The 27,929-nt window shown below is 39.0% G+C and overlaps 1 protein-coding gene across 5 annotated transcripts; it reads right to left on the minus strand.

Moving 5' to 3' along the window:
* Positions 1 to 784: 784 nt before the first annotated feature.
* On the minus strand, positions 785 to 27,929 carry LOC108519734 (inositol monophosphatase 1). Of its 5 annotated transcripts, none has more exons than XM_017858952.1 (9): positions 27,313 to 27,929; positions 24,043 to 24,108; positions 23,220 to 23,349; positions 22,229 to 22,333; positions 19,333 to 19,378; positions 16,921 to 17,029; positions 14,035 to 14,143; positions 3,805 to 3,956; positions 785 to 2,129 (listed from the first exon to the last, which is right to left on the minus strand). In XM_017858952.1, exons 2-9 carry the CDS (start codon positions 24,083 to 24,085, stop codon positions 2,014 to 2,016), a joined length of 810 nt encoding a protein of 269 aa, XP_017714441.1. In that variant the 5' UTR covers positions 24,086 to 24,108; positions 27,313 to 27,929; the 3' UTR covers positions 785 to 2,013. The 5 variants fall into 5 exon arrangements, with proteins under 5 accessions (XP_017714441.1, XP_017714439.1, XP_017714440.1 ...); XM_017858950.1 differs by having other exon boundaries at positions 23,220 to 23,353; XM_017858951.1 differs by having other exon boundaries at positions 24,043 to 24,129.

Genomic DNA, 27,929 nt, shown 5'->3' on the forward strand with positions numbered 1-27,929 from the left:
CTTTAATAATGTAAATATCATGGCCTGGTTTGGTGGCTCACATCTGTAATCCCAGCACTCTGGGAGGTCAAGGAGCCTGGAAAATATAGGAAGACTTCATCTTTATAAAAATAAAATTAAAACATTAGCAGGGCATTGTGGCATGAACTTATAGTCCCAGCTACTCAGGAGACTGAAAGAGGAGGATCACTTTAGCCCAGGAATTTGAGGATACAGTGAACTATGACTGCACCACAGCAGTCAGAGTGAGACCCTGGGCAACAGAGTGAGATCCTGAATCTAAAAATAATAATAACGATAATGGCAACAATAATACAAATTAATTTAAAGTTTTATTCATGATCATCTTCTTAATTAAAATAAATTTAATTGCAAAAACAACCTGCAACCTTAGAACACAGTATCAGATTTTTTTTTTTTTTTTTTTTTTTTGGAAGGGGCTCACTCTGTTGCCGAAGCTGCAGTACAGTGGCACGATCTCAGCTCACTGCAAGCTCTACCTCCTGGGTTCATGGCATTCTCCTGCCTCAGCTTCCCAAGTAGCTGGGACTACAAGCACCCGCCTCCATGTTCAGCTAATTTTTTGTATTTTTAGTAGAGACAGGGTTTCACCATGTTAGCCAGGATGGTCTCGATCTCCTGACCTTGTGATCCACCTGCCTCGACCTCCCAAAGTGCTGGGATTATAGGCGTGAGCCACCACGTCCGGCTGAGAATACAGTATCAGATGTTTTAAGTACATGTGATCAACAGTACAAATATAGTAATTATAGCACTTAAACCTTAGTATCACACATCTTTAATATATTAGATATAAACAACAATGAAATCACTCCCTACCTTGAAAACTTTATAGAAGCACTTTTCATTTTACAACACAAAGCTCATATGAACCTACAATAAGTCTAGTAGTCTGTTCACATGCCAAGGGATAAGGCTGAACAATAAATTAACCCTTTAAAAATGTCTATGAACCAGTACAATTTTCTATTTGAGTTCTGCAGAGCAATGACAACTAAGAAATATTTTTAAAGGCTGAAGAGAATCCAGTGGCAATGAAGTTAATTAACTAACAAGACTAAGAGAAAAATAAATAGTTCAATATTAACAATACAGTATATTTGCCAGCACAATCAAATCAGTATAAACACCTACTGAACTTAGTAAAATGTTATATTGTATCTAATTATGTCAGATATCTGATGAGAGTGCTTTGTATTATAGAAATAGTTTCTTCTCTCTTACACAGGACTTTAAAGCAAATCCAAACTGACAATTTAACTGTTTTGGAAAAGGTATTCACTGCAGAAATGCCCACAATAAGCAATGTTATCTGATGGCATGGTAATGTGAAACATAAAATTTTAACTAGGTAATTTTATTTCAAACCTGAAGCAAAATACAGAATGCTGATTTCATTACTTTATGTATCTATTATAACTAGGAATTACTACCTTAAAAATATTCATTCTCACAATGTTTGTTTTTAGTTGCCCAGACATGTAATGGGCCAGGTGCTACATGAACACTGAAGAATAAAACACAAAAGGTTCTCTGCAAAGAAAAAAACGTTGGCCTAGGGTACTTAGTATGTCCTTACAAATTTAATTATATATGGTTTCTGAAACTAAAGAGAAATGTTTTTCCAAACAGTTAACTTTCTAAGTGGGTGTCTCTGCACCTATATAGTAAGTCAAAATTTCAGGGGACCACAGATATTTAGAAACACAAAATTGCTAATTGACTATTTCAGTTGATGTTATATTTATCAACTGTACTTCCTGGGTATGTCTTCTAAAATACATCCTTACATGCAAAATGTTTTAAATCAGTGAAACAAACATTATGTCAATTCTTGCAAACCTAGTCATAGTAAAATAAGGAACAAGTTCCAAATTTTTAACCTGGACAAAGAATCTAAACCAAGAATATCATACATCCAAAACACATATCCATCGATGAGTCACCAAATCTGGGGAAAAGCAACTGGGATTGACTATGAGGCTGCCGTAATTAATCTTCATCGTCTCGTTGCAAAGGTATAACCTGAATTTCTTTGGCTATCCTTTCTGCTAATATTCTATTATTTGCAGCAATTACTCTTCGTGACATCAAATCAAATGGTCCACCTAAGAGCAAACAAGTATGAAAAATAGTTTTATCTGGTACAAAAATAATTCACATAAAACGAGTATAGCAATATGTACTATGGTCACATAACATTTTAATACTTTCAGTTTTCTTTTTTCTTTTTTTTTTTTTGAGATGGAGTCTTGCTGTGTCGTCCAGGCTGGAGTGCAGTGGCGCGATCTCGGCTCACTGCAAGCTCCGCCTCCCGGGTTCACGCCATTCTCCCGCCTCAGCCTCCGAGTAGCTGGGACTACAGGCGTCTGCCACCACGCCCGGCTAGTTTTTTGTATTTTAGTAGAGACGGGGTTTCACCATGTTAGCCAGGATGGTCTTGATCTCCTGACCTCGTGATCCACCCGCCTCGGCCTCCCAAAGTGCTGGGATTACAGGCTTGAGCCACCGCGCCCGGCCACTTTCAGTTTTCTTAAACAAAAATCTACTCTGTTACATTTCTACAACGTATAAGCTTAGACAATATATAACTAAGTTTCCAAGCATGTTTGAGTAAATAATGAAGTCATACCAGTTAGAAAATGTCTTATTTTCTCTATTTCTATTTTTGTACATTCTTATTACCTCTTTATTGTTTAAGAATCTATGGACAGGGCTGGGCGCAGTGGCTCACGCCTGTAATCCCAGTACTTTGGGAGGCCGAGGTGGGTAGATCACAAGGTCAGGAGATCGAGACCATCCTGGCTAACATGGTGCAACCCCGTCTCCACTAAAAATACAAAAAATAAAATTAGCTGGGTGTGGTGGCAGGCACCTGTAGTCCCAGCTACTAGGGAGGCTGAGGCAGGAGAATGGCGTGAACCCGGAAGGCAGAGCTTGCAGTGAGCCGAGATTGCACCACTGCACTCCAGCCTGCGTGACACAGCGAGACTCCATCTCAGAAAAAAGAATCTATGGACAGAAAGTGTGAATCCAGTGATTTTCATACCACTGTCCTTCCCAATTCCTTATTTCTTTGTTGCCTTTCTCCCAGATCACTGGTCAATTCTTTCTTTCAACCCAGATTCACACTTTAGTTTAAAATTTTCACGATCAGTTGAAAGCAATTATTTAATTTCTCTAGTCTCAACACAGTGATGATGGAGGAAGTCCATCATCAACTATCACCATTGTCACCATTCAAAGAGCTCTAGGTATAAGCCTCAGACTCAGTGACTGTCTGGGCCAAGGGTGTCCAATATTTTGGTTTCACTGGGCCACACTGGAAGAATAAGAATTGTCTTGAGTCACACATAACATACACTAGCACTAACGATGCCTGATGAGCTAAAAATAAATTTTAAATTGCAAGAAAACTCATTATGTTTTAAGAAAGTTTACAAAGTTGTGTTGGGCCGCATTCAAAGCCATCTTGAGCCACATGTGGCCCATGGGCTGCAGGTTGGACAAACTTGGTCTAGGCTTTTTCTACAGCCTTTCAGGAGTACCTGAAACTCACACTAGAAAAGGATTAGCCATTTATCATTGTAAGTCTCACATTACCATTACCTCTTATCCTTACCTCTATCTCCTAAAGCTTATTTTGATTTTATACACAATTACATAGCTTGTTTCTGCTTCAAAAGATGCAGTATAATGTATATCAAAAAGCTTTTTAAATTTTACATATGGAGAAAAGTCCAACAGATGTGTGGAGATCTGCTTCACTCTCCATAATTCTACCTGTAACATCCATTAGTACGCCACCAGCTTCAGTCACAATAATGCCAGCTCCTGCAACATCCCAACAGTGAATTCCCATTTCATAATATGCATCTGCTCCACCAGTTGCCACAAGGCACATATTAACAGCTGCTGTTCCAACACTCCGGATCCTAACAAATAGAATTTAGAAATAAAATTGGAAAAAATAATCCATTCAAGTAAGATATTCCTCCTTAACTTCACTTTAAGTGTCAACTGAAGAAACTTGGAACAGTCTAGAGGATAAAGATTTTAAGAGGTGATATCTAATTGTAAAATAAAAATATGTATAAATCTAATTATCATGGTATATAAATCACAAAACCCTCACAAAGCAATACTTTAATAAGATAAACATTAAAACAATAATTTTTCATAAAAATAAAGATAATGGTTAATTCTACAACAATGAAATGCAAGTATATTAATATTTGTCTAAATCCAGTTACTAAAGCTTATATTATTTTACACACATATACACATACCCACAATGCAAACAGTCTCTAGAAGGTGTAAAATATCATGGTATGGGTCATTCTCAACTGGGTGTGCGTCATACATGTGCCTAAAGCAACAACAGCATGCCAGGCTCTGCACAGACCTAAGCCTGCCGTGGAAAATTACTGTAGGTTTGCCCTCTCATAGCACCTCTTCCTTGAATCCAAGTTAAGTTGAATATGACTACACTTGATAGCAATTGTAGAAATAACTTATTTAGTAAAGAATAATCAATGTTAAAATTAATGGGTGAAAGTCTGATATTTATAGAGTGTCAAAGTGTCTCTCCACAAGATACATAATAAGTACAATAGAAAAATAGCATCTTTACAATGGTCTACCATTACCAAGTGATCCAAGTTAATATCACTCAAAATGGGACAAAAAGAAATGTGCCTGATAAAATGCACTGAGAAGGACAGAACATTACTTTTGTGGCATTCCTGCCAAAAATCCATGATCCAAACATAATCATAAGGAAACCAGACAAATTCAAATTCAAGAGACAGACTGCAAAATAACTGGCCTATACTTCTGAAAAATGTCAAGGTCATAAAAGACAAAGACTAAGCAAGTTCTAAATTAAAGGAAATTGATGAGAAATGACAACTAAATGCAATCTATGACTCTAGACTGAACGTTGGATTAAAATTTTCAAAATTTGAATAAAGTCTTTATATTAGATTATGTATCCATGTTAATTCTCTTTTATCATTGTACTGTGGCTATGTTACACAATGTCCCTTTTATTAAAGACATACACACTGAAATGTGTATTTAGAAGACAAACGTCATCATGTCTGCTAGTTACTTTCAAGTGGTTTTTACACAAATTCCTTCTGCAACTGTTTAAAGCGATGGTAATAAGGGAGTGAGTTCTGTTCAATGAGATCTTTCACCGTTTACTTATTTAAAAACATGGGAAACTGATGACTAATGTGGCATTTGTTTTATATCTCAAAATAAAACAAAAAAATTGCACCTAAGTACATCCTTTACGCCAAAGAAATTTTAAAAAGGATTAGAATAACATGATGTCATTGATTTGACATGTTTACCATCATATGTTTTTGAAGCACATCAAATCTGAGAAAGTACTAGTAAGTGCACCAAATTTCCACAGATGTTTGTTTCCCAGATAAATAAAATCAAATTAACTTTAGTGGCAGTTTTTTAGTTATAAAGAAAAGTGCATTTCCCCACTTCTCACGAGATATGTGATATTTGATATCTCATATCATAGAATGCAAATACCAAGGTCTTTCATAATTAATTCCCTGGTATTCTATTCAGATATAGAATCCTAGGCTAGCCGAACAACAGTGATACCTACTTGAGGTGCTTCCGTCACTTCTAATGAGCATCATGGGATTTCAAGCAAGCGGTCTTGCAATCAGCAAGAGAATATTCTTTTATGGAAAATATTACGAAAGGATTACCAAATAGATTACTTAACTACCAGGTAATTAAGACTACGGTGTAGATTCTGCACTATGTGTTCCGAATCTTATCTTATGTGGTCCTCCTATACAGCTGTGGTCCACCTATATAGGTAACATGCTATATTGTAAAAAGGATTACATTTGATGTCACAAAGATTTGAGTTTGCTCCCATGTCATGTTATCAAATAAAGATTCCAATTTATTTTAGACAAATGTAGTAATGACTACAGCTAATATCTGTAAAGCACCTAGCAGAGTGCCTAGCATATAAAATGTCCATAATAAAAATAGCTAATTTTATGATAAAATTATTCTCTAAACCATAATGTCAGAAAATATCATATACCATACATAGTGGATTTCATCTGCATGAATTCCTGAAAATTAAACAAAGGAAATGGATTCAGAATAATGTACTTTGCCTCATAAATATTGGTTCTTAGGAACTTATTAGACTGTTTCTGCTTGTTTAAAGCATTCATTCAGATTATAACTCTCTTTAGTTTAATTGTTTTGTATAAGTAATTCTGAAATCCCATTGTAAAACTGAAGAATCAGCTGAATGCAAAAGATTATAAAAGCAATCAGTAAGTTAGTACTTCTTAGTAATATTTTCCTGGTTATACTTTTGAAAAAAATCTGAAGTAAAATTAGTTTTTATTTCAGCCAACAGCAAAATTAAAGGTTAAAGTTGTAAACCTCTTGCAGTTTTTTTATGAGTAACATAACCTTTTTATAGCCCGTGGTTACAGTCCTTGCTTCAAGACAGCACAGTGTAGCAGCAAGTTTATTGCCCTTCCCTCAAGGGCATCATTCTGGGAGGTTCTGTAGCTATTTGACAGAGACTCTCTTTTACTTTACTCATTACTATATAGACCACATATGCATAGTACATAATTAGTTTGTACATAGTCAAACTGTATTTTGAAGGGTCTGACTCCCAAGAGAAGTGCAATATTGAAGAAAGAGAAATGATGTGGGAGCCAGGATTCTAGTCACACTTCCATCCAGCTGTGCCATCTCAAGCAGCCACATCACCTACTTGAACCTCAGTCAACTCATCTACAAAATAAGGCTGGATTATTAGATGATCTTTGATCAGTTCTAAGACTCTTATAACTCAGTGATATTTTCACAAAGAAAAAGATAGAAATATTAGGTGGTGGAAATATTACCTGTTGTTATTCACAATCACCATATTTTGTTCAATAAAGGATTTTATGATTTTCATATAAACAACTATGGTCAAAGAAATAATATTTAATGGCCGGCTGCGGTGGCTCAAGCCTGTAATCCCAGCACTTTTGGAGGCCAAGGCAAGTGAATTACAAGGTCAAGAGATCGAGACCATCCTGACTAACATGATGAAACCCCATCTCTACTAAAAATACAAAAAAATTAGCTGGGCGTGGTGGTGGGCACCTATAGTCCCAGCTACTCCGGAGACTGAGGCAGAAGAATCACTTGAACCCCCGAGGCAGTGGTTGCAGTGAGCCAAGCTTGCGCCACTGCACTCCAGCCTGGTGACAGAGTGAGACTCTGTCTCAGAAAAAAAATAAAAATAAAAAATAAGATATAGTATTAACTACACTAAAGTGATGGACCTCAAACCTCTAGCTTTTCTTGAAGATTTAAGGATAAAAGTAAGGATAAATATTTCCTTTTAATTTCTTCATTTATGAAACTGTCATTACAGAGGGACTCTGAGGTTTGGAGAATAATAATGGCATGCCAATTTGGAACTCCCTATACATCCTCCTGGAATATAATAAAACGAAATCAACCAGGAGGAAAAATAAAACCCATAGGACCCATTCCATCAGCTAGAAATCAGGAAACACAAACTCTCAAACTACATCTAAGTAGAAGAAAAACAAACATATAAATTCTAACAGAGCACCGGAGGCCCGAACATACACAGAGTAGGGGAGAGAAGGCAGAAAAGACTTTGTGAGGAAGAACAGGGAGGAGCAGAGGACCCACAGGGAACAAAGACAAAACCACCCTCAGAAAAGAGTCAGTGAGACAATAAACACAAAAACAGAAACACCGAGCACAGATCAGCACTTGGTAATTCATAGTCCTGGCTACAGGTAACGGGCTAGAAAACATGCAGAATCTGACCAGGCAGCCTCAGAGAAGCTGTGATTCTGAAGGAGAATCAGATAAGATAGCAGAGATGGTACTCCTTGGAAACAAGTGAAGGAAAAGTAGGAACTAAGAATGAAAACTTAAGGATCCTGCAGAAATGAATGATAAACAAAAGACAAGCCAACTCTATCTACAACCAGTAGATATTCATAAAAGAAAACGCACAGAAGGGCATAACTGGCAAAATAAGAAATTCGGAAAGCAGGAACCCTGATCACAAAATGAAGTGAAAGTAGAAAAAAGTAGACCACATTCACACAAAACTACTGCAAAACATCAGACGCTGTTAATAAAATGGTTTTGTTTTTTTGTTTGTTGTAAAGTCTCTCCCCCAAAACCAACAATGAAGGGGAATAAAATGAGTATCAATCCAGTCCGAATTAAATACTTTCAAACAAAAACTTGTGAATACTGAAAAAAAAGTTACATCAGCAATATAGAAACTAAGAGCAGAAATGGACCAAAATACATACATAAAACAAGATGGCTGAACTCAGGAAAGAAATGGGGGGGGGGGGGAATAAAAGACAAAATAATGTCAGGAATGAAGAATAAATTACAAGGTGTCAATAAAAGAATAGATGAAAAGAAAACTTAATAAAGAGAAATTAGGAAAAGCAATAAAAGAAGTAAAAAGAAACAGAGAAAATGGCTGAAATGAAGACACAAAGGAGATGGAGCATTCCTACTGGTGTCTTTAAAGAAAAAAATAACAGAAGTGCACTAGTACTTAAACTATATCTTAAGGAAACTTCCCAGAAATTAAAAAGACATGAGCCTATATACTGAAACAGATAACTGACCCAGAATGAGCAATTCTAAGATACATCCTTTAAAAACTGTTAGCCAACAATTAAGGCGGAAAAAAAAAAACAGCCTCCAATTAAAAGATAAAATAATGTAAAAGCCAAGAAAATTAGATGTGCATCAGATTTCTCAAAAACACTATACAAAGCAAGGCAACAGTGAAAGAACATTTTCAAGAAATTTATACTTTCATTAAGGATACTATATCCAGCCAAGCTGTCCTTCAAGTCTCAAGGCCACAGAAAAGCATTTTGGAAAATACCCAAACTCAGGGAAAACTGTGCACATATCCCCCAAGGAATCTACTAAAGGATGAACTTCATCCAATTAAAAAGGTGGCTGGAACACTTCACAAAAGGACTGCGAACATTTTATAATGTCAAATGAAGAACTAGGATCAAAGAGTGGGGTCATAGGTTGAAGAATATGTAAATATAATATCTTCTGGCAAAGTAGACAGAATGCAACTTTAAAACTGGATAAAGAGAGAGAAAAGGGGACTGGGAGACTGTTACATAGGCAGTAGGTGAAGCCAAAACATTCTAGATAGTAAATAGTCAAGTAAGAAAAGAATATTAAAGGTACTATAAAAGTTTTATTACAAAAGAAACCTGCTGGAATAAAACGTAATCTTTATAAACACAAAAAGAAATTTTAAAAGAGGCAGAGAAGGCACATCAAATGAACACAGTAACTACAACATCATACAGACAGTAATTATAACACACAACAATACAACAGAATTGAGACGAAAGCAGTCATATCAATAAATTAACAGGCCTAACCTATCTGTTAAAAAGATTTCAAATTGACTTATAAAGTGAAATTTCACGCAATGCTGTATACAACTTCAAATGCAGTGGTTCAAAGGACTAAAAATAAAAGGGTGGACAAAGATTTATCGGGCAAACAGGAAAAGTAAGAAAGCAGGGGCCAGGCACAGTGGCTAACGCCTGTAATCCCAGCACTTTGGGAGGCAGAGGTGGGTGGATCACTTGAGGTCAGGAGTTCCAGACCAGCCTGGCCAACATGGCGAAACCCCGTCTTTACCAAAAATACAAAAGCCGGGCATAGTGATGCATACCTGTAATTCCAGCTACTCAGGAGGCTGAGGTAGGAGAATTGCTTGAACTTGGGATGCGGAGGTTGCAGTGAACCGAGACTGTACCACTACACTCCAGCCTGGGTGACAGAGCGAGACTCTGTCTCCAAAAAAAAAAAAAAAAAAAAAAAGGCAGGAATTGCAATTCTGATGTCAATGTAAAATTCAAGCACAAAAGCATGAAACAAGACAAAGAATACATAAAAAGTATACAATAAACTAAGTATGTAACTATTATGAAAAGACATCAAATAACATAGCTTCCACCTACATAAAATAAAAGAGTTGCAAGGAGAAATACAGAGAAACACACTAATAATAAAAGACTGATACATCAGAGACTCTCAGTATAAGACAGGGCAAATAGATCAAAAAAAAATTTAATTAAGTAAATCTTTTGGCTATGTATTGAATGTTATACCCTGGAAATAAGGAATTTTACTATTTTTCAGTGCATATGAAACTTATAAAAATTGATCACAGAATAGGGCACAAAGAAAACATCAGGTTTCAGAAAGCAGAATTGTTACAATGTAATAAAACCAGAGATTAAAGATGAAATTTTTAAAAAACCAAAAAGGTGTCTGCTATGGTTGAATGTTTGTCCCCTCCAAAACACATGTTGAAATTTAATCCCCAATGTGGTGGTATTGGTGGGGGTGCCTTTTAAGAGGTATTAGGTTATAAGGGCTTTGCCTTCTAGGTTCATGGCTTACAGGTTAAGGGTGGGGTGATGCTGATAACAAATACTTGAAAATGCAGAAACGACTTTGAAATGAGTAATAGGTAGAAGATAGAAGAATTCAGAGGAGCAGGCTAGAAAATGCCTGCATTTCCGTGAATGAAGCATTACGGAAAATTTTGGTGAGGGCTTAGAAGACAAGGCCAGGGAAAGTTTGGAATGCCTTAGAGATTGGGTTAAGTGGGTCTGACCAGAATGCTGATAGAAATAGGAACAGTATTCTGATGCGGTCTCAGATAAAACTGAGGAACAAGGTATCGGATCCTGGAGGAAAGGCCATCCTGGTTATAAACTGGCAAAGAACTTGTCTGAACTGTGTCCATGACTGAGGGTTTCTTTTTTTTTTGAGACGGAGTCTCGCTCTGTCGCCCAGGCTGGAGTGCAGTAGCATGATCTCGGCTCACTGCAAGCTTTGCCTCCCAGGTTCACGCCATCCTCCTGCCTCCACCTCCCGAGTCGCTGGGACTACAGGTGCCCGCCACCACGCCTGGCTAATTTTTTGTATTTTTAGTAGAGACAGGGTTTCACCATGTTAGCCAGGATGGTCTCGATCTCCTGATCTCGTGATCCACCCCCCTCGACCTCCCAAAGTGCTGGGATTACAGGCGTGAGCTACCGCGGCCAGCCGACTGAGAGTTTCTTGAAAGCCTAAACTTGAGAGTAATGAATTAGGGTATCTGGCAGAAGAAATTTCTAAACAAATTATAGAAGTAGCTGCATGGTTGCTTTTGGCCACTTTGCTGAGATTTGCAAGCACAGGAGTAATTTAAAGACAAATTTATAACTAAAGGGGAAGCGGAGTGGCCAGATGCAGTGGCTTACACCTATCATCCCAGCATTTTGGGAAGCCAACTTGGGCACATTGCTTGAGCCCAGGAGTTGGAGATCAGGCTGGGCAGCATGGCAAAACCCCATTTCTACATAAAATACCAAAAATACAAAAATTAACTGGATGTGGTGATGCAAATCTGTGGTCCCAGCTACTTGGGAGGCTGAAGTGGGAGGACTGCTTGAGCCCAGGAGGTGAGTCTGCAGTGAGCTATAACTGCACCACTGCAATCCAGCCTGGGCAACAGAGTGAGATCCCATCTCCAAAAAGCAAAGCAAACAAACAAACAACCAAAAAGAAAGGAAGCAGAGCAAAAAAATTTGGAAAACTCTTAGCCTGGCCAAGTAAAGAGTGAAAAGGTGTGTTCAAAGGAGGAAACCAAGAGTTAGCCAGGAACCATTTGCTAAACAGATTAGCACAGCTACACGGGAGCCAGGTGTTATTTCTAAAGACAATGAAAGAAAGGACCTGAAGGCATTTAAGAGATCTTCAAGGCTGCCTCCCTTTACAGGCCCAGAGGAGCGCAGAATGGTTTCACGGCATGGGCCTGGGATACTCTCCAATGCTGGTTGCCCAGGGCCACCCTAGACTGTGCTCCCTGCACCCCAGCCAAGGTCAAGTGACCCTAGGTGTGGCTTATACTACATCTCTACAAGGTATAAGTTGTAAATGTTGGCAGCAAGATACCAATTCTGCAAGCTTGCATAAAGGAAGAGCTGTGGAGGCTTTCCAGCCTCCACTTGGCCTCAAAGATTGTCCTCAGAAGCCTGGGAGCCCAGAAAGAGACTTGTCTGAAGGGCAGAGCCACAGTGGAACTGTGGGGTTACTGGTAGCAGAGACTCTCCACCAAGGTAAAGCCTAGTAGAGCCCAGGAAGTAAGGCCACCACAGAGAGCCCCCAACAGGGTAATGCCTGACTAGTGGAGCCATGAAAGCAGGACCACCACCTGGGCTTCAGAACTCTGGAGTCACCAGCAGCATGCAAGGTACACCTTGGAAAGTTTCAGGCACTGGACTCCAACCCATGCCAGTAGCCATACGGGCTATACCCTGCAAAGCCACAGGGGTAGGGCTGCCAGAGGCCTTCACCCAGCCCTCGACCCCCAGTGTCTCCACGAGGTGGTACATGCAGTCAAAAGTGATTATTCTTCGGCTTTAAGATTTCATGTCTGCCCTGCTGGGTTCTGGACTTGCATAGAGCCTGTTCTTTCTTTTTGCCTAATTTTCCCTTTCGGAATGGGAATGTTTGTCTTATGCTTGTGTCATTATTGTATCTTTGAAGCAGATAGCTTGTTTTGATTTCACAGGCTCACAAATGAGACTCTGGACTTTAAACTTTTACGTTTGTGATAGAACAAGTGAAGACTTTGGGACACTGGGATGGAATGAGTGTATTTGTATGGAAAAAGACAAATCTGGGGAGTGTCAGGGGTGGAATGCTGTGGTTTGAATGTTTGTTCCCTCCAAAACTTATGTTGAAACTTAACCCCCAATCTAGCAGTACTGAGAGGTGGGGTCCCTAAGAGGGCTATGCCTTCATGAATGGATTAATCCACTCATGGGTTAATAGATTAATGAGTTATCATAGGACTAGGACGGGTGGCTTCATAAGAAGAACAGAAACCTGAGCTAGTATGCTCAGCCCCACCATGTCACATTCTGTGCTGCCTCAGGACTCTACAAAGAATCCCCACCAGCAAGAAGGCCCTCATCAGATGCAGGCCCTTGACCTTGGACCTCTGAGCCTCTATAACTGTAAGAAATAAATTCCTTTTCTTTATACGTATACATTACCCAGTTTCAGGTATTGTGAGCAACAGAAAATGGACTAAGACAGACCCTAGTTGTGAAAATTTAATATAACTCTTCAGTAAAAGAGGAAATACAAGCAAATTACAGAATTCATGAAAAATAATTATAATGAAAACAGTTAAGTATCAGTATTTATGGGATATAATGAAAACAGTGATCTGATGAAAATTCATAGCCTAAATACCTACATCAATAAACATAAAGGAATTAAAATAAATTTTCTAATCAAAAAGGAAAAAAAAAAGGAAACAAAGTAAACCAAAAGAAAGCACGAGGATGAAAATAATTGTGCAGAAAAGAAAAAACCATCTAAAGTTAAAATCCTGATTCTTTGAGAAAAAAGAACAAGGAAAAAAGCACAAATAGACAAAATAGGTGACAAAGGGGAAATAACCACTGATATAGAGAAGCCAGAAATTAATTATAAGAGTCTATCTTACAGACTTCTATGCAAATAATTTGAAAACTTAAAGGAAGTAATTTCATAGGCTGTGGAAATGTTCCAGATCAAATAAGGCTAAGGAGACACGACAACTAAAAGTAATAATGCTGACTCTAGACTGAATCCTACTCTGTTGGAAGGCAAATCTATAAAGAACATTAGCAGATTAACTGACAAAACTGAATATGGATGACAAATTAGATTAAAAAGTATATTTATGAAATCAATGTTTTCATGGTTATGGAACAGAATCTCCCTATTCTTCAGAAACCATGATGTATGTAATTCATTCTAAAATGGTACAGGAAAAAAAAAGGTGTGTGTATGCACATACACATTAATACAGAGAGAGAGAGAGAGAGAGAATAATGGTAAAGAGCTTACCCATGAACAGGAATGCAAAAAAGCTTTTCCATATTAGAAAGAACAATTCTTACAGTCTCTGGTGTTCTGGAAGAGCCCAACTCAGTCACCAAGAGTGATTTGGTAATATCTAGAAAGAAAGAGTTAGGTTTCAATATTTAGAATTCTAGAAAATATCTGACACTTGTAATTCAGAAGAGGGCATTTGTATCCCTCTTCCTTGTTTTATCATGTTTCTTTATAAGCGTTTAAATAATAAAATACTGATAAATTAATTATCCCCAAGCGATCCTTTTTATAAGCATCAGAGTCCAGCTGCTTAGGCCCTTCCTGAAAAAGTATATAATGTAACCAGTTTGCCTGCATACATAATACCTTTAGTGGGAAACAGCAAATGCCTTAAATATTTAAAAAGGAAAAAGGAGAGATTAAATTCAATAAGGGATTTATGTATAGATTTGAAAGAAAACAAATTACAGTAAAAGTAAAAATTTTACTTTTACAACAAAAGTAAAATTCTCTGACATCCATTTACAAGACTGACAGGTTATCCAAGGTTTTCCATTTGAAGCTCAGGACACACCCAACACCCCACATCTCACCTCCTCTCAGCAGTTGAGATGTATGTTCACCAGCTGTGTTTGAGCATTTCTGTAACTGTTTTACTACTTTTAATAGTTACATAATTTAGGGCTGGGTACGGTGGTTCACACCTGTAATCCCAGCACTTTGGGAGGCGGAGGTGGGCAGATCACGAGGTCAGGAGTTCGAGACCAGCCTGTCCAACATGGTGAAACCCCGTCTCTACTAAAAATACAAAAAATTAGTTGGGCATGGTGGTGCGTACCTGTACTCCCAGCTACTCCAGCGGCTGAGGCAGGAGAATAGCTTAAACCCAGGAGGCGGAGGTTGCAGTGATCCGAGATCACGCCACTGTACTCCAGCCTGGGTGACAGAGCAACTCTGTCTCGGGGGAAAAAAAAAAAAAGGTTACATAATTAGTACTTTGTAAAGTGAAGAACGACTATGCAAAGGAAAAGAGTTGTTTCTATGAAAGCTACCATATTCCTTCAGGTCTAAGATTTGTATTTTCTCACATGTTGACATCTAGAAAAATAAGAATGCATCCTCCATTTTATGGGGTCTTAGATTTTAATAAAAGGAAATAGCCTAAAATCTGCTCTTAAATTAAGTGTTTGATTGAGGGGAAAAGTATAAAAGCCTAGAAAGATTCTAAACTCAAATTGTTTTGCAAGTACTTCTAAGTTCTTGCTGCACTGAAAAGAATCTCAAAGTGCAAACTGTGGGAAATGTTTGATGTGGTTTATGGAAGAACAGTAACTCAAAACTTCAATAAGCTGGGAGAAAGAAAAAGAAAAGTTTTAATCTGCAGAATGCCAGTACCTTTAAATTATAAAGCCCAAAGAGGCATTTAAAATATGCCAACACAGAGTCTCACTCCCCTGGAGTTAAATAATTACCACTTGAAGCCGCTTGCTATGTGGGCTCTAGACTCACTGATGCCAAGCAGCCATAAAATGCCATACATCTTACAATTCAACAGTGTATAGCCAATCACTAAGCAATGTTATTTCTGTAAACCAATGAGAATTCCTGAAGTACAACTTTTCTAATCATCCCCTCTCCCAGTGTGTCCCTTTTTCTTTAAAAACCTGAGCCTCTGCTAAGTTCTCTGGAGCACACTCCAAGGTAATCTAGAAGTGTGTCCTGGGCTGCAGTCTTCAACTTTGGCCCAAATAAACTCTCTACATTAATTTTGCCTGTGCTTCCTTTTTTGAGGCCGACAGATGTAATAGAGAAGGAAGAACTTAAATTGCCATTTGGCTCATATAAAATATATGTCTCATTTTCAGTGATTCCCAGCTTTAATGGGCTTCCCCCCCCCCCCCATTTACTTTGTAGTAATTGGTCCTAGGGGCATCAGATCAGAGGAATTCTATAAAGAATTTTAGATGCAGTAGATAAAACATAAACCATGAACTCCACAAGGACAGTGTGAAAGGAAAATAAATCTGAGGACCCAAAAATCACTGAGCCAGGGGAAAAGTCAAGCCGGGAACTGTGTCAGGCAATCCTGTCTCCCATTTAATTCCTAAATAAGACACCTACAAAGACAAAAGAGCTACATACCTCCCTTACAATTTCCCCAAAAGGAAATTCCTTGTGGACCTCAAGATCTTTACCCTAAAACAGTTCTGGCTGAATTTTGCCCTGGCAATGTAGACTGATAGCTTATCTTCACAGGTGTGGGACAGAAAGTCATCCGTCTGCTCACCTGAGACAAATTCATATCTGATTGCTTCGTCTGCCCTATTGTTTATGTAAAAATGCAGATTCACTGAGCCAGACTCAACTGTGTATTTAAAGGCTGATTACAGACTTAAAAGAATGTAATCATTTGTCATTTATCTACCTATAACCTGAATACCACCCCTTCCCCACTTCTAGTTGTCCTGTCTTTATGTACATCTTACACATATTGATGTTTCATGACTATAAAAGCAAACTGTACCCCAACCACCTTGGGCACATGTCGTCAGGACCTCCTGAGGCTGTGTCACGAATGCATCCTTAACCTTGGCAAAATAAACTTCTAAACTGATTGAGACCTGTCTCAGATATTTAGGGTTCACAATCGGAAGCCAGTCTTAATCATCTTCCTATCTCTATCACAAAATACAATGTTGAGCCTGAAGTGTTTGCTCAATTACATTTCTTTCCCTACTTCCACTCCACATTCAAAACTGAAGTCAAAAAGAATAAAGAGATAATAAACACAATTTATGAATCAGTTAACACTTGGAGAATTCCACAGGTGAACATTAAAAAACAATAAAATATTGAGTATACAATATGAATAGCACCAAAAATTGGAATTAACCCTACCTTCTTGTTGTGAAACTTGTAGTTTTTGACCATTACAAAAGGCACCTTTTCCTTTTCTGGCAGTGTACATCTTGTCTTCCACACAGCTGTACACAACTCCAAATTCTATCTGCAGAGGAAATCAAGTTTCCTTTACCAAACCTAAGTATTTTTCATATACTTTTTTCTAAGAAAATAACAAGACAAGCTGGTATACTGACTAACAACAATGGACTGAAATGGCTAAACTGTGGGATACTCAAAATGTTAATTTCCAGACTAATTAAGAGAAAGAGGTCACCAGAACTGATATCCTTGACTTTCCTCCCATCCAGGTCCAGATCTAAGAACACCCACCTTACCTCTCTTCCTCCTGCCTCAGAAGACAGGGCTTTCCTATTTTCTAAGTGAACACTTCTCCGGTGTTAGGACTCCTACCCTCACATACATTCTCTCAAAAACTGTTCCATCAGCTGATTCCCTCATCTCTTGGATTTTTCTTCTTATACCTTCTCTTTAAATTTCTCTCCTTCTTACAAAACCTTTGAAATGTTATTCTACCCTTTTCCCTTCACTGCCAATGAGTAACTTTGCATCTCTTATTCTCCTCTTAATATATTACAATGTGGCTTCTGCCCTGATCACTCATTCTTCTGAAAGTCCCACAAAGAGAATATAAACAAACGTTGTTTGTTGCCTCAAATGCCTTGTCTGAAGAATTGGAGCCTGCTGGCTCAACACTTATTCAATACTTAATTTACTACCTCCATGTTCCCAGCATTATTCTCTTAGTTCTACCTCACCTACTAATTTATCTCAGAGTTATGACTTTAGAACATTCTTTTCTGCCTCACCCTGAAAAGTTAGGCACCTCAGGCTTTTTCTTCCTTCTCCCATTGCTTCAATTTCCCTTTTAGCTCTCCATATTCACACAGGTTGGTTCTTTCCAGTCCACAAATTCATTTTGGCTCCCATGAATCTCATAATCGGGGGAAGAACCTATGGTTCCAAACCTAGTCTTGCAGAATTTCAAAGACAAAACACTAATTGCCTGATCACCTCCCATTTCTTACCCATAAATCTCTTTCATATTTAATCTTAAAAATACTTCCCAATTTTGCATTTCCTTGGCTATTCTCACTGCCTCTACTTAGTTCGGAATCACCCACGCCCCAGTATAATCTCTACATTGCCAGAATTATCTGTCACTTTCCACTTCAAAACCTCTACTGGTTCCCAACTACCTAGAAACAAAAACAATTTTCTTGCATGGACTGGCCACAGTGCCTCACAGTAAGGCCAAACTAACCTCTGTCCTGGCCACTTGGAGCACTTCCCTCATCATGAACATCTCACCATTCCCCACACATATCATGGTCTTCAATTTCTCTAAGCTGTTCTTTCTGATTAAAACGCTTTTCTCTTCCCACCCACCCCCCACCCCTTGCCGCCAATCTGGAAAACCCCTAGTTTTCTAAGGGACAACTCACATGACCAATTTCTAAGACCCCTGCTGTTATGAAGATTTTACCAACCCACTCTCAGAAGAACTGGTGACATCATATGTTCCCACAGTATTTTTTTTCATGGTTCCACCACATATCATCTTACCTGTTCACACATCTAACTTTGTGCTGAGCTGTGAGTTCAATGGCAGGAACAGCACATAGCCCAGAGCTGATTATATACTGAATGCTCACTTAGCTTCTTCTGGACATTCTCACTAATTAATACAACCCTGGGGCTAAGCTGTCATTTGTCTAATTTGTGTTTTACGTTCAGAAATGTTATAACAGATTTTATACATGTTGATTTTACATTATGAAAAGTTCCTTGAAGATAGGTAGGTAAAATGTTAGTAACCACTCTTCACTGTTTGACCAAGTAGCCAAACAGCAAGGAAATGCTATAGCTATGTGTTTTATTCTGCCAGACTTTAGACATAAGTATTTGGACATAAGACATAACCTGAACTATGTGTAGGTTCCTAAGGAGAGTCTGTATTTTCCAGCTATGCTTTGGGCCCTGCTACTTGCTGGTTTCTAAACGTATTTCTTCACTAACACCTACTAAAGCATTCCCAGCTCAAATCTCACCTCTTCCATGAAGCTTCCATGAAGCATTTCAGATCACGTATCAACTGCTATCCCATCTGACTCTATCACATATATAATGGTTACTAAATACTGAGTTGTATTTCAGTTACTTGTGTACATTTTCTCCTTACAACTCCTGCTTCTCAGAATACATTAAATTTTATTCAATGGAAATGTACCATGAAAATTTTAACAGTCCTGTAGCTTATATTCAAAATAATGCAGTTATATAAATCAAATATACAGACAAACCTGAATTTATTATGAAAACACATTTACTTTTCTCAGAAAATGAGAGCAAGACATATAATCAAATATATGTTTAAAAAAAACATACCTTTTTATTTACAGCAAAGCCAATTGAAACAGCTACAAAAGGAAATCTTTTTTTAAAAAAAAGGACAAAACACAAATTAACCAACATAGAACTTTTGCTAATAAAATTAATCTTTTCATAATATAAGTGTTCTTAAAATTTTTCCTATAAAAAGTCTCATCTCCACTCCCCACAAAATCTAAGATGCAGAACAGTTTGTATGGTATACAACCCTTTGTAAATAGGACAAAGTGGAGGTATTATACACACATACCCACACACACACACGTTCACACAGGATGCTTCTACAGGCATGAAACATCTCTGAAAGGATTCACAAGAAACTCGTAACAATGGTCATCTCCAGAGATGGATCCTGGGAAACCCGAAATAGAAGTGCGAAGGGCATTTTGCACTGCGTCTTCTATCTTTTGAAGGTCAAATTCTATGAATATAGTAGCTATGTAAAAATATTTTCTCATGGCCGCACACAGTGGCTCACTCCTCCCAGCACTAATTTAGGAGGCCAAGGCAGGAGGATCATTTGAGCCCAGGAGTTTGAGACTAACCTGGCTGGGCAACATGGCAGGATCCTGTTTCTACAAAAAAAAAATTACAAAATTATCTGAGTGTGGTGGTGCACGCCTATAGTCCAAGCTTCCCCGTTAGGCTGAGGCAGAAGGATCCCTTGAGCTGAGAAGGTCAAGGCTGCAGTGAGCCGTAATCATGCCACTGCACGCCAGCCTGGGTGACAGAGACGCTGTCCCTCTTTAAAAAAAAAAAAAGTCAAAATTGTAAAACTTTTAAATCAATTTGGTTAAAAAAGAAAACTGTAAAACTTTTAAATCGATTTGGTCAAAAGCATATATTTTAGTGATTTTTTCTTTTCTTTCTTTCTTTTATCTTCTTTTTGGAGACGAAGTTTAGCTCTTGTTGCCCAGGCTGGAGTGTAATGGCATGATCTCAGCTCACTGCAACCTCCACCTCCCAGGTTCAAGTAATTCTCCTGTCTCAGCCTCCCAAGTAGCTGGGATTGCAAGCACGTGCCACCGTACCCAGCTAATTTTGTATTTTTAGTAGAGATGGGGTTTCTCCATATTGGTCAGGCTGGTCTCGAACTCCCGACCTCAGGTGATCTGCCCGCCTCAGCTTCCCAAAGTGCTGGGATTACAGACATGAGCCACCGCGCCTGGCCTGTGATTTTTTTCCCCTATATCCTAGATCATGATAAACACAAATACCTCACTGGACAAAATAAATGACTGTCACTTTTCTCTACTCCAACAGCAAACTTTAGGCTTGGCCTCTGAAAAGTAGACTTTGAGCCAAAATTTTTCCAGAGCTGCATGACAGTCTGAACACAGGTTGTAACTGCTGACTCACAAGAGAATTAAGATCAAGGAAATAGACAAGATCAAGGTTCAACTCTTGAAACTAAAGCTATTGAAAGTAAAATCTTTTAAATATGTAATAAAGTTTTTAACAAAAATAAGATACTATACACAGTGTGTTGTACAGTCTTCTCTTCTGTGAAAATATATTAGCATCTCTCCACATTTAAAAGATACAACATTCTATCACATATAGATTCTAAACCTTAGCTTTGTAGACTTCAAGGATTGGATATACAGTACAGATGTGTATAACTACATGGGAACTTCAAATATGACATCTATATGTAATCCCACCAGAAGCAGCTACTAATTTTAACTGTCATGGGCAATTTCATCAGGCTTTCTTCTAGTAATATCATATACTTACTCTGTGCCAGGCACTATACTAAGTTCTTATACGAATGTACTACTCATAGAGTTGAGTTACAATTCTATGAGGCAAGTACTATTAATATGGCCTTTTTATAAATGTTTTTTTGATACTGTGGCCTAGAAAGGTTAACTAACTTGCCTAAGGTGAAAAAGCCAGCAAAAAAGCACCAGAATGCAAGTCTATCGATCCTAACACCCCAGCAATTTTTTTTTTTTTTTTTTTGCCGGCCCCGGCCCCATCCCCATCCCCCTAAGGGCTGAGGGGAGGGGCCTCCCCTGCACTTTTTAACCCTGTTTTTCACTCCTGGACTGAACTCATTCTATATCGACAACACTCTCCAAGAGTGACTGCATTAGTTTTACTAAAATACATTTTTTTTAACATAGTTTAAATTTTTTAAATTTATTTTTATTTTTTGAAAACATATTTTTGGCCAGGTGCAGTGGCTCACGCCTGTAATCCCAGCACTTTGGGAGGCTGAGGCAGGCGATCACCTGAGGTCAGGAGTTCAAGATCAGCCTGGGCAACCTGGTGAAACCCCGCCTCTACTAAAAATAGAAAAATTAGTCGGGCGTGGTGGCAGGTGCCTGTAATCCCACCTACTTGGGAGGCTAAGGCAGAAGAACTGCTTGAACCTGGGAGGTGGAGGTTGCAGTGAGCCGAGACTGTGCCATTGCATGCCAGCCTGGCCAACAAGAGCAAAACTCCATCTCAAAAAACAAAAACAGAAACAAAACATATTTTTACATAGTTACTACTAATAGATCCATATTAGTAGATCCATATAAATCTATGGTATGTGCCACTCAAAGAACAGAAAATGGCATTCAGGGCAAAGTGCCCTTCCCACTCTCAAAGCTGCAATGCTGTTTGCTTCCCTTTTTAGATAGCGCCAACAGTGGGAAAAAGAATGGCGAACAGGGCACTTGACACACAGGACAAGATCACATTACTATTTCTTTACCTCCTCCATATCTGATAAGTCTGCATAATACATTTTGCTCCACTATTACATTTTATCTACACTTTATTAAAGAAGCATAAACAAAGTATACAATTTTCTAAAGTGTACATGTTCCTAAACAGAGTATCTACAGGTCAATCCAGTTAATACGTAAAGAGTAATTATATTAGAAATTTTAAAACATACCTATGTACGAAGTTAGTTGTTCCATCAATAGGGTCAATGATCCATGTGGGGTTGTCAGTTAAGATACTTTTTTCCCCGGCTGCCACAGATTCCTCACCAATGAAACTAAAAGCAAGTGGGACAAACTCTTAATCTTTACATTGATTTCAACAATTTCCATATCATAACATTTCCTTAGCTACACAGAGTACTATAAAACACAGCAGGCCAGGCGTGGGGGTTCACGCCTGTAATCTCAGCACTTTGGGAGGCTGGGGTGGGCAGATCACCTGAGGCAGAAGTTCAAGACCAGCCTGGCCAATGTGGTGAAACCCCGTCTCTACTAAAAATACAAAAATTAGCCAGGCATGGTGGCAGGCACCTGTAATCCCAGCAACTTGGAAGGTTGAGGCAGGAGAATAGCTTTAGCCTGGGAGGTGGAGGTTGCAGGGAGCTGAGATCGCGCCACTGCATTCCAGCCTGCGTGACAGAGTGAGACTCTGTCTAAAAAAAGGTCCAGACACTCTCTAATACTCTCCTCCCTTCAAGAGGCAGAGCCTAATATCCCTTCCTTGAGTGTGAGCTACGCACAGATACTTGTTTCTAACCAATAAAGTGTAAGTGACAGTATACAAAACTTTGGAGACTAGTTCACAAAATGCCCCTCTAATTTGCATCTGGTTCAGACTGTTTCTCCCTCCCTGTGCCACCTGCACCGGACTAGATGTCAGCTTCCACGTTGTGAGTTACTCTGTAAAGAGGCTACATGGTAAGGAACTGAGAGAAGCTACCAGCAGACAACTCCCCCAGGAACTGACATCTGCCAACAATCACATGACTGAATGGATCCTTGAGCTCCAGTACAACCTTCAGTTGACTGCAGCCCTGACCAACACTTCGACTGTAACTTCGTGGAAGACCTTGGCAAGAACCATGTAGTCAAGCTACTCGCATATGCAGAACCCCAATGGTGAGATAATAAACATTTCCTATACAGAGTAAATCAAAATACCTGTGAGATGGATACTTTTCCTTTATGGAAGAGATAAGCATTTTTTCAACTTTTTGGTCTGTAGCAGTTACCAAATCAACTGGAGAACTTTTCAGCATAACATTCATTTCATTTTTTAGAGCTTCACAAACTACCTAAAAAGAGGTTTTGGTAAGCAAATAGAAAAGGCATAATTTTAAACAAACAGATAAAATACATAAATGGTTTAAGTCATTCAATCTGTCTTAAATAATACTCTTTAAAGACATTCTTAAAATATCTTACATCTATAAAATAAGCCTTTAATAGTTACGTCTTTCTAAAAACAAAAATTATATAATCTTATATCTTATTTTAGATTCACAACTGTCATCACAGAAACTCTGATCATATAAAATCAGGGTATACGCTCTATTTAAAGTATTTAGTAAAATGAAAATAAATGTAGATTGATCAAAGTGTGTATTTTATTTAACAAGGCAGGCTGGGTGTGGTGGTTCACACATGTAATCCCAGCACTTTGGGAGGCCAAGGTGGTCCAGGAATTCAAGACCAGCCTGGATCCTCATCTCCAAGCAAAAATTTAAAAAATGAAAAGTAGCTGGACATGGTGGCTCATGCCTGCTGCAGTCCCAGCTACTCAGGAGGCTGAAGTGGGAGGATTGCTTGAGCCCAAGCCTGGGAAGTTGAGACTGGAGTGAGCCATTATCCCGTCACTACATTCCAGCTTGGGTGACAAGCAAGACCGTTTCAAAATAAGAAACCAAACCAAAACAAACAAAACAAGGCAACAACACAGTGTCCCCACCAATCACATTATAACTGACAAAATCGTAGCTCATACCTCTCCAGCTCGTCTTGCTAGAGTTACTGCATAATCCATGCATTCCTGCCAAGGATCAGCCATCTTCTGAAAATATTTGACAAATATCTGTACGAAGTAGTTACAACTGTCTTAGTACTGTTAATTATAGAATAGTTAGTTCACAAAAGCATCTTAATTAGAAACAGACTGTCATTTCAGGATTCACCCCCTGCCCTAGAGTTTTTCCCAAGATTTATGCCTATACCCAATAAAAAAATTTCTCACCTAAATTACCTCATTTCTATATTAAAATATTTTCATAATAAAGACTATTCTATGAAATTGTTTCCCAGTGTGTCCATACCATATTACACTTTAAAAAAAAAAAAAAAACCAAAACATTCGTTTGGAGAATAGATAAGAAACAACGCAAGAAATACTTTAAAAGTTAGCATAATATTTGGGAGGAGAATAAAGTGAAAACAAGAGAAAGAACACTGGGAATACTAAAAAAGAAGCTTGAAGGGAAACAGCAAAAGGTACTTGAAAAAATTACATGTAAAGATGAAGAACTTAACGCTCAGAGATGAGAAATAATTTGCCCAAAATTACAGGCAACTGACACAGAACTTGAACTCAATTCTGATTTTAAAGTCCATTGTTCTTTGTATTATAACATTCTGAGAAAAGAAAATTCCAGGACAAAAAAAAAAAAAAAAACAGTAAAAAAGCAAATTTATTTCCCTGAGTTTCAGAAAGGGGGAAAAAAAAACGAACATATATTTGTGTTCCAAACTGTCCAGCTTTCCACTGACTTCTGAAGACTAAAATAACTCACCACTGGCTTGATCACACTCTGAAGTCTGCATCTAGCACAGTAAAGCTTTTTAAGCTGTCAGACTAAAAACTGTGGCACCATTTAAAAAGCAACCCTGATTTTGTCTCCTTTCCAATAGAAAATAATAGACACAGAGTTACATCTTGAAGACTATTCATCTTGGGGCCCACATTACAGGAAAGAGGACAGGAGTGGAAAGGAAGGGCAAAAGACCCACATGCCGAATTTCTACCTGTTGCTTTTTCTTCCTGATAAAAGCATTTTTTAAAATTTTGTTTTAAAGGAAGCCACTCTGTGAGTCATATAAGCAACTCCTTCAAGCTCTTCACGAATTGTTTCCAAACTTTTTTTTTCACTCTTACTCCCATTCTGCTCTACTAGTCTTAACAGAACTAGATGTTCTCAAGCTGTACGTGCTTTCCTGCCAGAAACAGCTCAAGCCACTCACACTCCCGCCTTCTAACAGCACTAACGTAACTCTACAAATTCTTCAGGACCCATTTCAAAAGCTACTGTCTCTTCTAGGGATTCTCCACCCAGAAGTCACTATGTCCTTCACCCTTCAATAGATGTTTACTGAATACCTATTATATGTTATACACTGCACCATGGAGAGGAAAATCAGGTCCTGTTCACACTTTCTAGGAGGGACTCAATATTAATAAAAAACTAAAGACTACATGCAAAATAACAACTGGAATAATAAAAGTTAAGAAGGAGAAGTGCAATGAGAAGCATCTAAAAGGGAGCTTTCACCTGGACTTAGGCATCAGATCAGGTTTCCCTTAAGACAAGATTAAACCAAGAGGAGAACAACAAGTGAACACGCATGAACTCACTCAACTGCAGGATGCCTGGTGCATGAAGACTAACTGAAGGGCCTAAGTGTGACAGCTCAGATTAAGGGAAACAGGAGGAATAAAGCTGGGGAGGTAGTGGGGATCATCCCCTACAGGCAGGCCTTAGGGATAAGACACTGATTGAAGAGGCTTCAGGAATCACTTCATTGTGGTTACTGAACAGAAGCCTAGAAAGTGAGTGTGGATAGAGGGTTAGCAGATTTACATTCAGGATGCAGTAGTGGGAGGACACCTGATGATTGGCTGAAACCTGGAAGGGAAGTTTTGCTGGTAGAGAAGTTAAGAGAGTCAAGAGATACCTGTTTTGAGGGAATCAGTAACAGATTGGCTACAGAGTACCAGGGACAGGAAGAGTCCAGATTTCCCATTCTGGCAACTGTATGGATAACAGTCACAGTCTACTGAAACAGGGAGCAACAAAAAAAGAGTCAAGTTTGGGATATAGGTAGGAGTTTGAGAGATTAGGAGTTTAATTAGCGGAAGATGAGAGGCCTCTGTAAAATCAAAAGATGTCAGTTATGCAGCTGAATCATGGATCCTGAGCTCACAGGTATGGCCTGCAGATAGAAACATGTAAGTTACTTGAGCAGACAGCAACTGAGGTCCTGAGTCTGGACATGGTTGGATAGGCATGATTGACAACTGCGTAGAAATGTGATCCCACAAAATCAGTAGGATCCAAATGGAACAGACTGACTGTGGAAACCCAGCAAGGACTGTCTTCAGATTCATCTTGGCCTCTGTCCAGCATTCCTTTCTCCTGTATATGGGGCAAGACCCCTACTGAAATGGGGGTCTTAAGATCTACAACCAGACAAGGTAGGTCAGAGAATTTCTTCATGGTCAGTTCTAAGACAGAAAGGTGGGCCAAGATTCCTGTCAAGGGCTATGGGAGTTATAAGCCAGGAATGGTGGATGAAAACCATATACACACACACACACACACTTATATATATATATACACACTATATATTTATATACTATATATAAGTAAATATACTATACATAAGAATATTTCTATACTATGTATAAAGTATATAAGTACATTTTATATATCTTTTTATATATAGTTATATCTATATAAATCACAGTACATTTATTGATGGGCAGGGTCCGTAGTTTACTCACTTTCATTTTCCCAAAGCCATAAACACCTGAACTGTTTGTGCTGTTTCAGTCCTGGTCCCAGCCTTCCAGCGTGGGAGCCAGGCCACCTGTCCCAGCAGCGCGACTGCGGCAGCACAGGACCTGGGCGCTGCCCCATCACTTAGAGTGACTACCTGGGCCTGGGGATACACCAAGTTTCTCAGAGCTTTTCGGAGTTGGGGACATGAAAAGGGGCAATTATTCCATAGAAGCCGCCACAGAGGTTAAGTGAGGTCGCGTGAGCGAACGGCTACTCCAATGTCGGAACTGTTCCTGGTCGCCCAGGGCAGCTCCGCATAACGCGGCAGGCAGGGGTCACCCAAAGGTGGCCTCCGCCCTAGGCGCCTACCGCGCACAGCGCTCGCCCCCGCCCCTGCAGAGGGAAGGGGCCGCCCTGGAAACACAGAGCGCCCGCTGAACCCGGAGGGTGTGGCGAGGGGAGCGTCAGGAAAATAACGGTCTCACCTTGGGTAAGAGCACGTCCGGCTAGCTCTGTGCCCGGTGTTATCACGCTCGGCTCTTCCGGAGGTAGAGGGGCTACTCGCAACAGGAAGTTCCGCCTTTAAAAACTCGGTTCCTGAGGGGGCGTGGTTGCTTTGCTGGGCCCCGCCCCGAGCTGCTCCCTGCGAGCCTCTGCCAGGCCCGGCCGGGTTCTGATCCGCGCTGGAGCATCAGACACTACCTCTTCTTTATCGCTTCTGGTTCTTTTCTCCTGCTTGCCTTTTCATCTCTCAAGCTTTAAAAATTACTTCTCTATTTTGCCTTTTTCTTCTTTCATCCTCCATTCATTCACAGTTTCCCATTTAGCTTTCTTTCTTCTTTCTCCCATTTACTCTATAGTACTATTTTGACAAAACCCAGATTGCAGATATGATTCCGATTGTGCAGCTTTTAGGTGCTAACCTAAAGCTGATAAACCTATACTAGATTAAAAAATAATAATAAAAATAACTGATCACCAGGATCATCTGCCCAATTATTGATAATTTACTTATATACTGTTTATTGAGGACTTACTATGCTTCAATCAATTGTGTGGGGTTTTTTTTTTTGTTTTTTTGAGACGGAATTTCACTTTTGTC

The sequence above is a fragment of the Rhinopithecus bieti genome, unplaced genomic scaffold (genome assembly GCF_001698545.2).
Source record: "Rhinopithecus bieti isolate Rb0 unplaced genomic scaffold, ASM169854v2 scaffold_48197, whole genome shotgun sequence".
In the NCBI taxonomy this organism is placed as follows: Eukaryota; Metazoa; Chordata; class Mammalia; order Primates; family Cercopithecidae; genus Rhinopithecus; species Rhinopithecus bieti.

Bases quoted from the DNA above. Each gene is read 5' to 3' on its own strand.
- LOC108519734 (XM_017858948.1), bottom strand. The intron at 23,354-24,042 runs GTATGAGCTACG...ACCTCTTTTTAG, and splicing joins TAGCAAGACGAGCTGGAGAG to GTAGTTTGTGAAGCTCTAAA. The intron at 22,334-23,219 runs GTATTTTGATTT...ACTTGCTTTTAG, and splicing joins GAAAAGTATCCATCTCACAG to TTTCATTGGTGAGGAATCTG.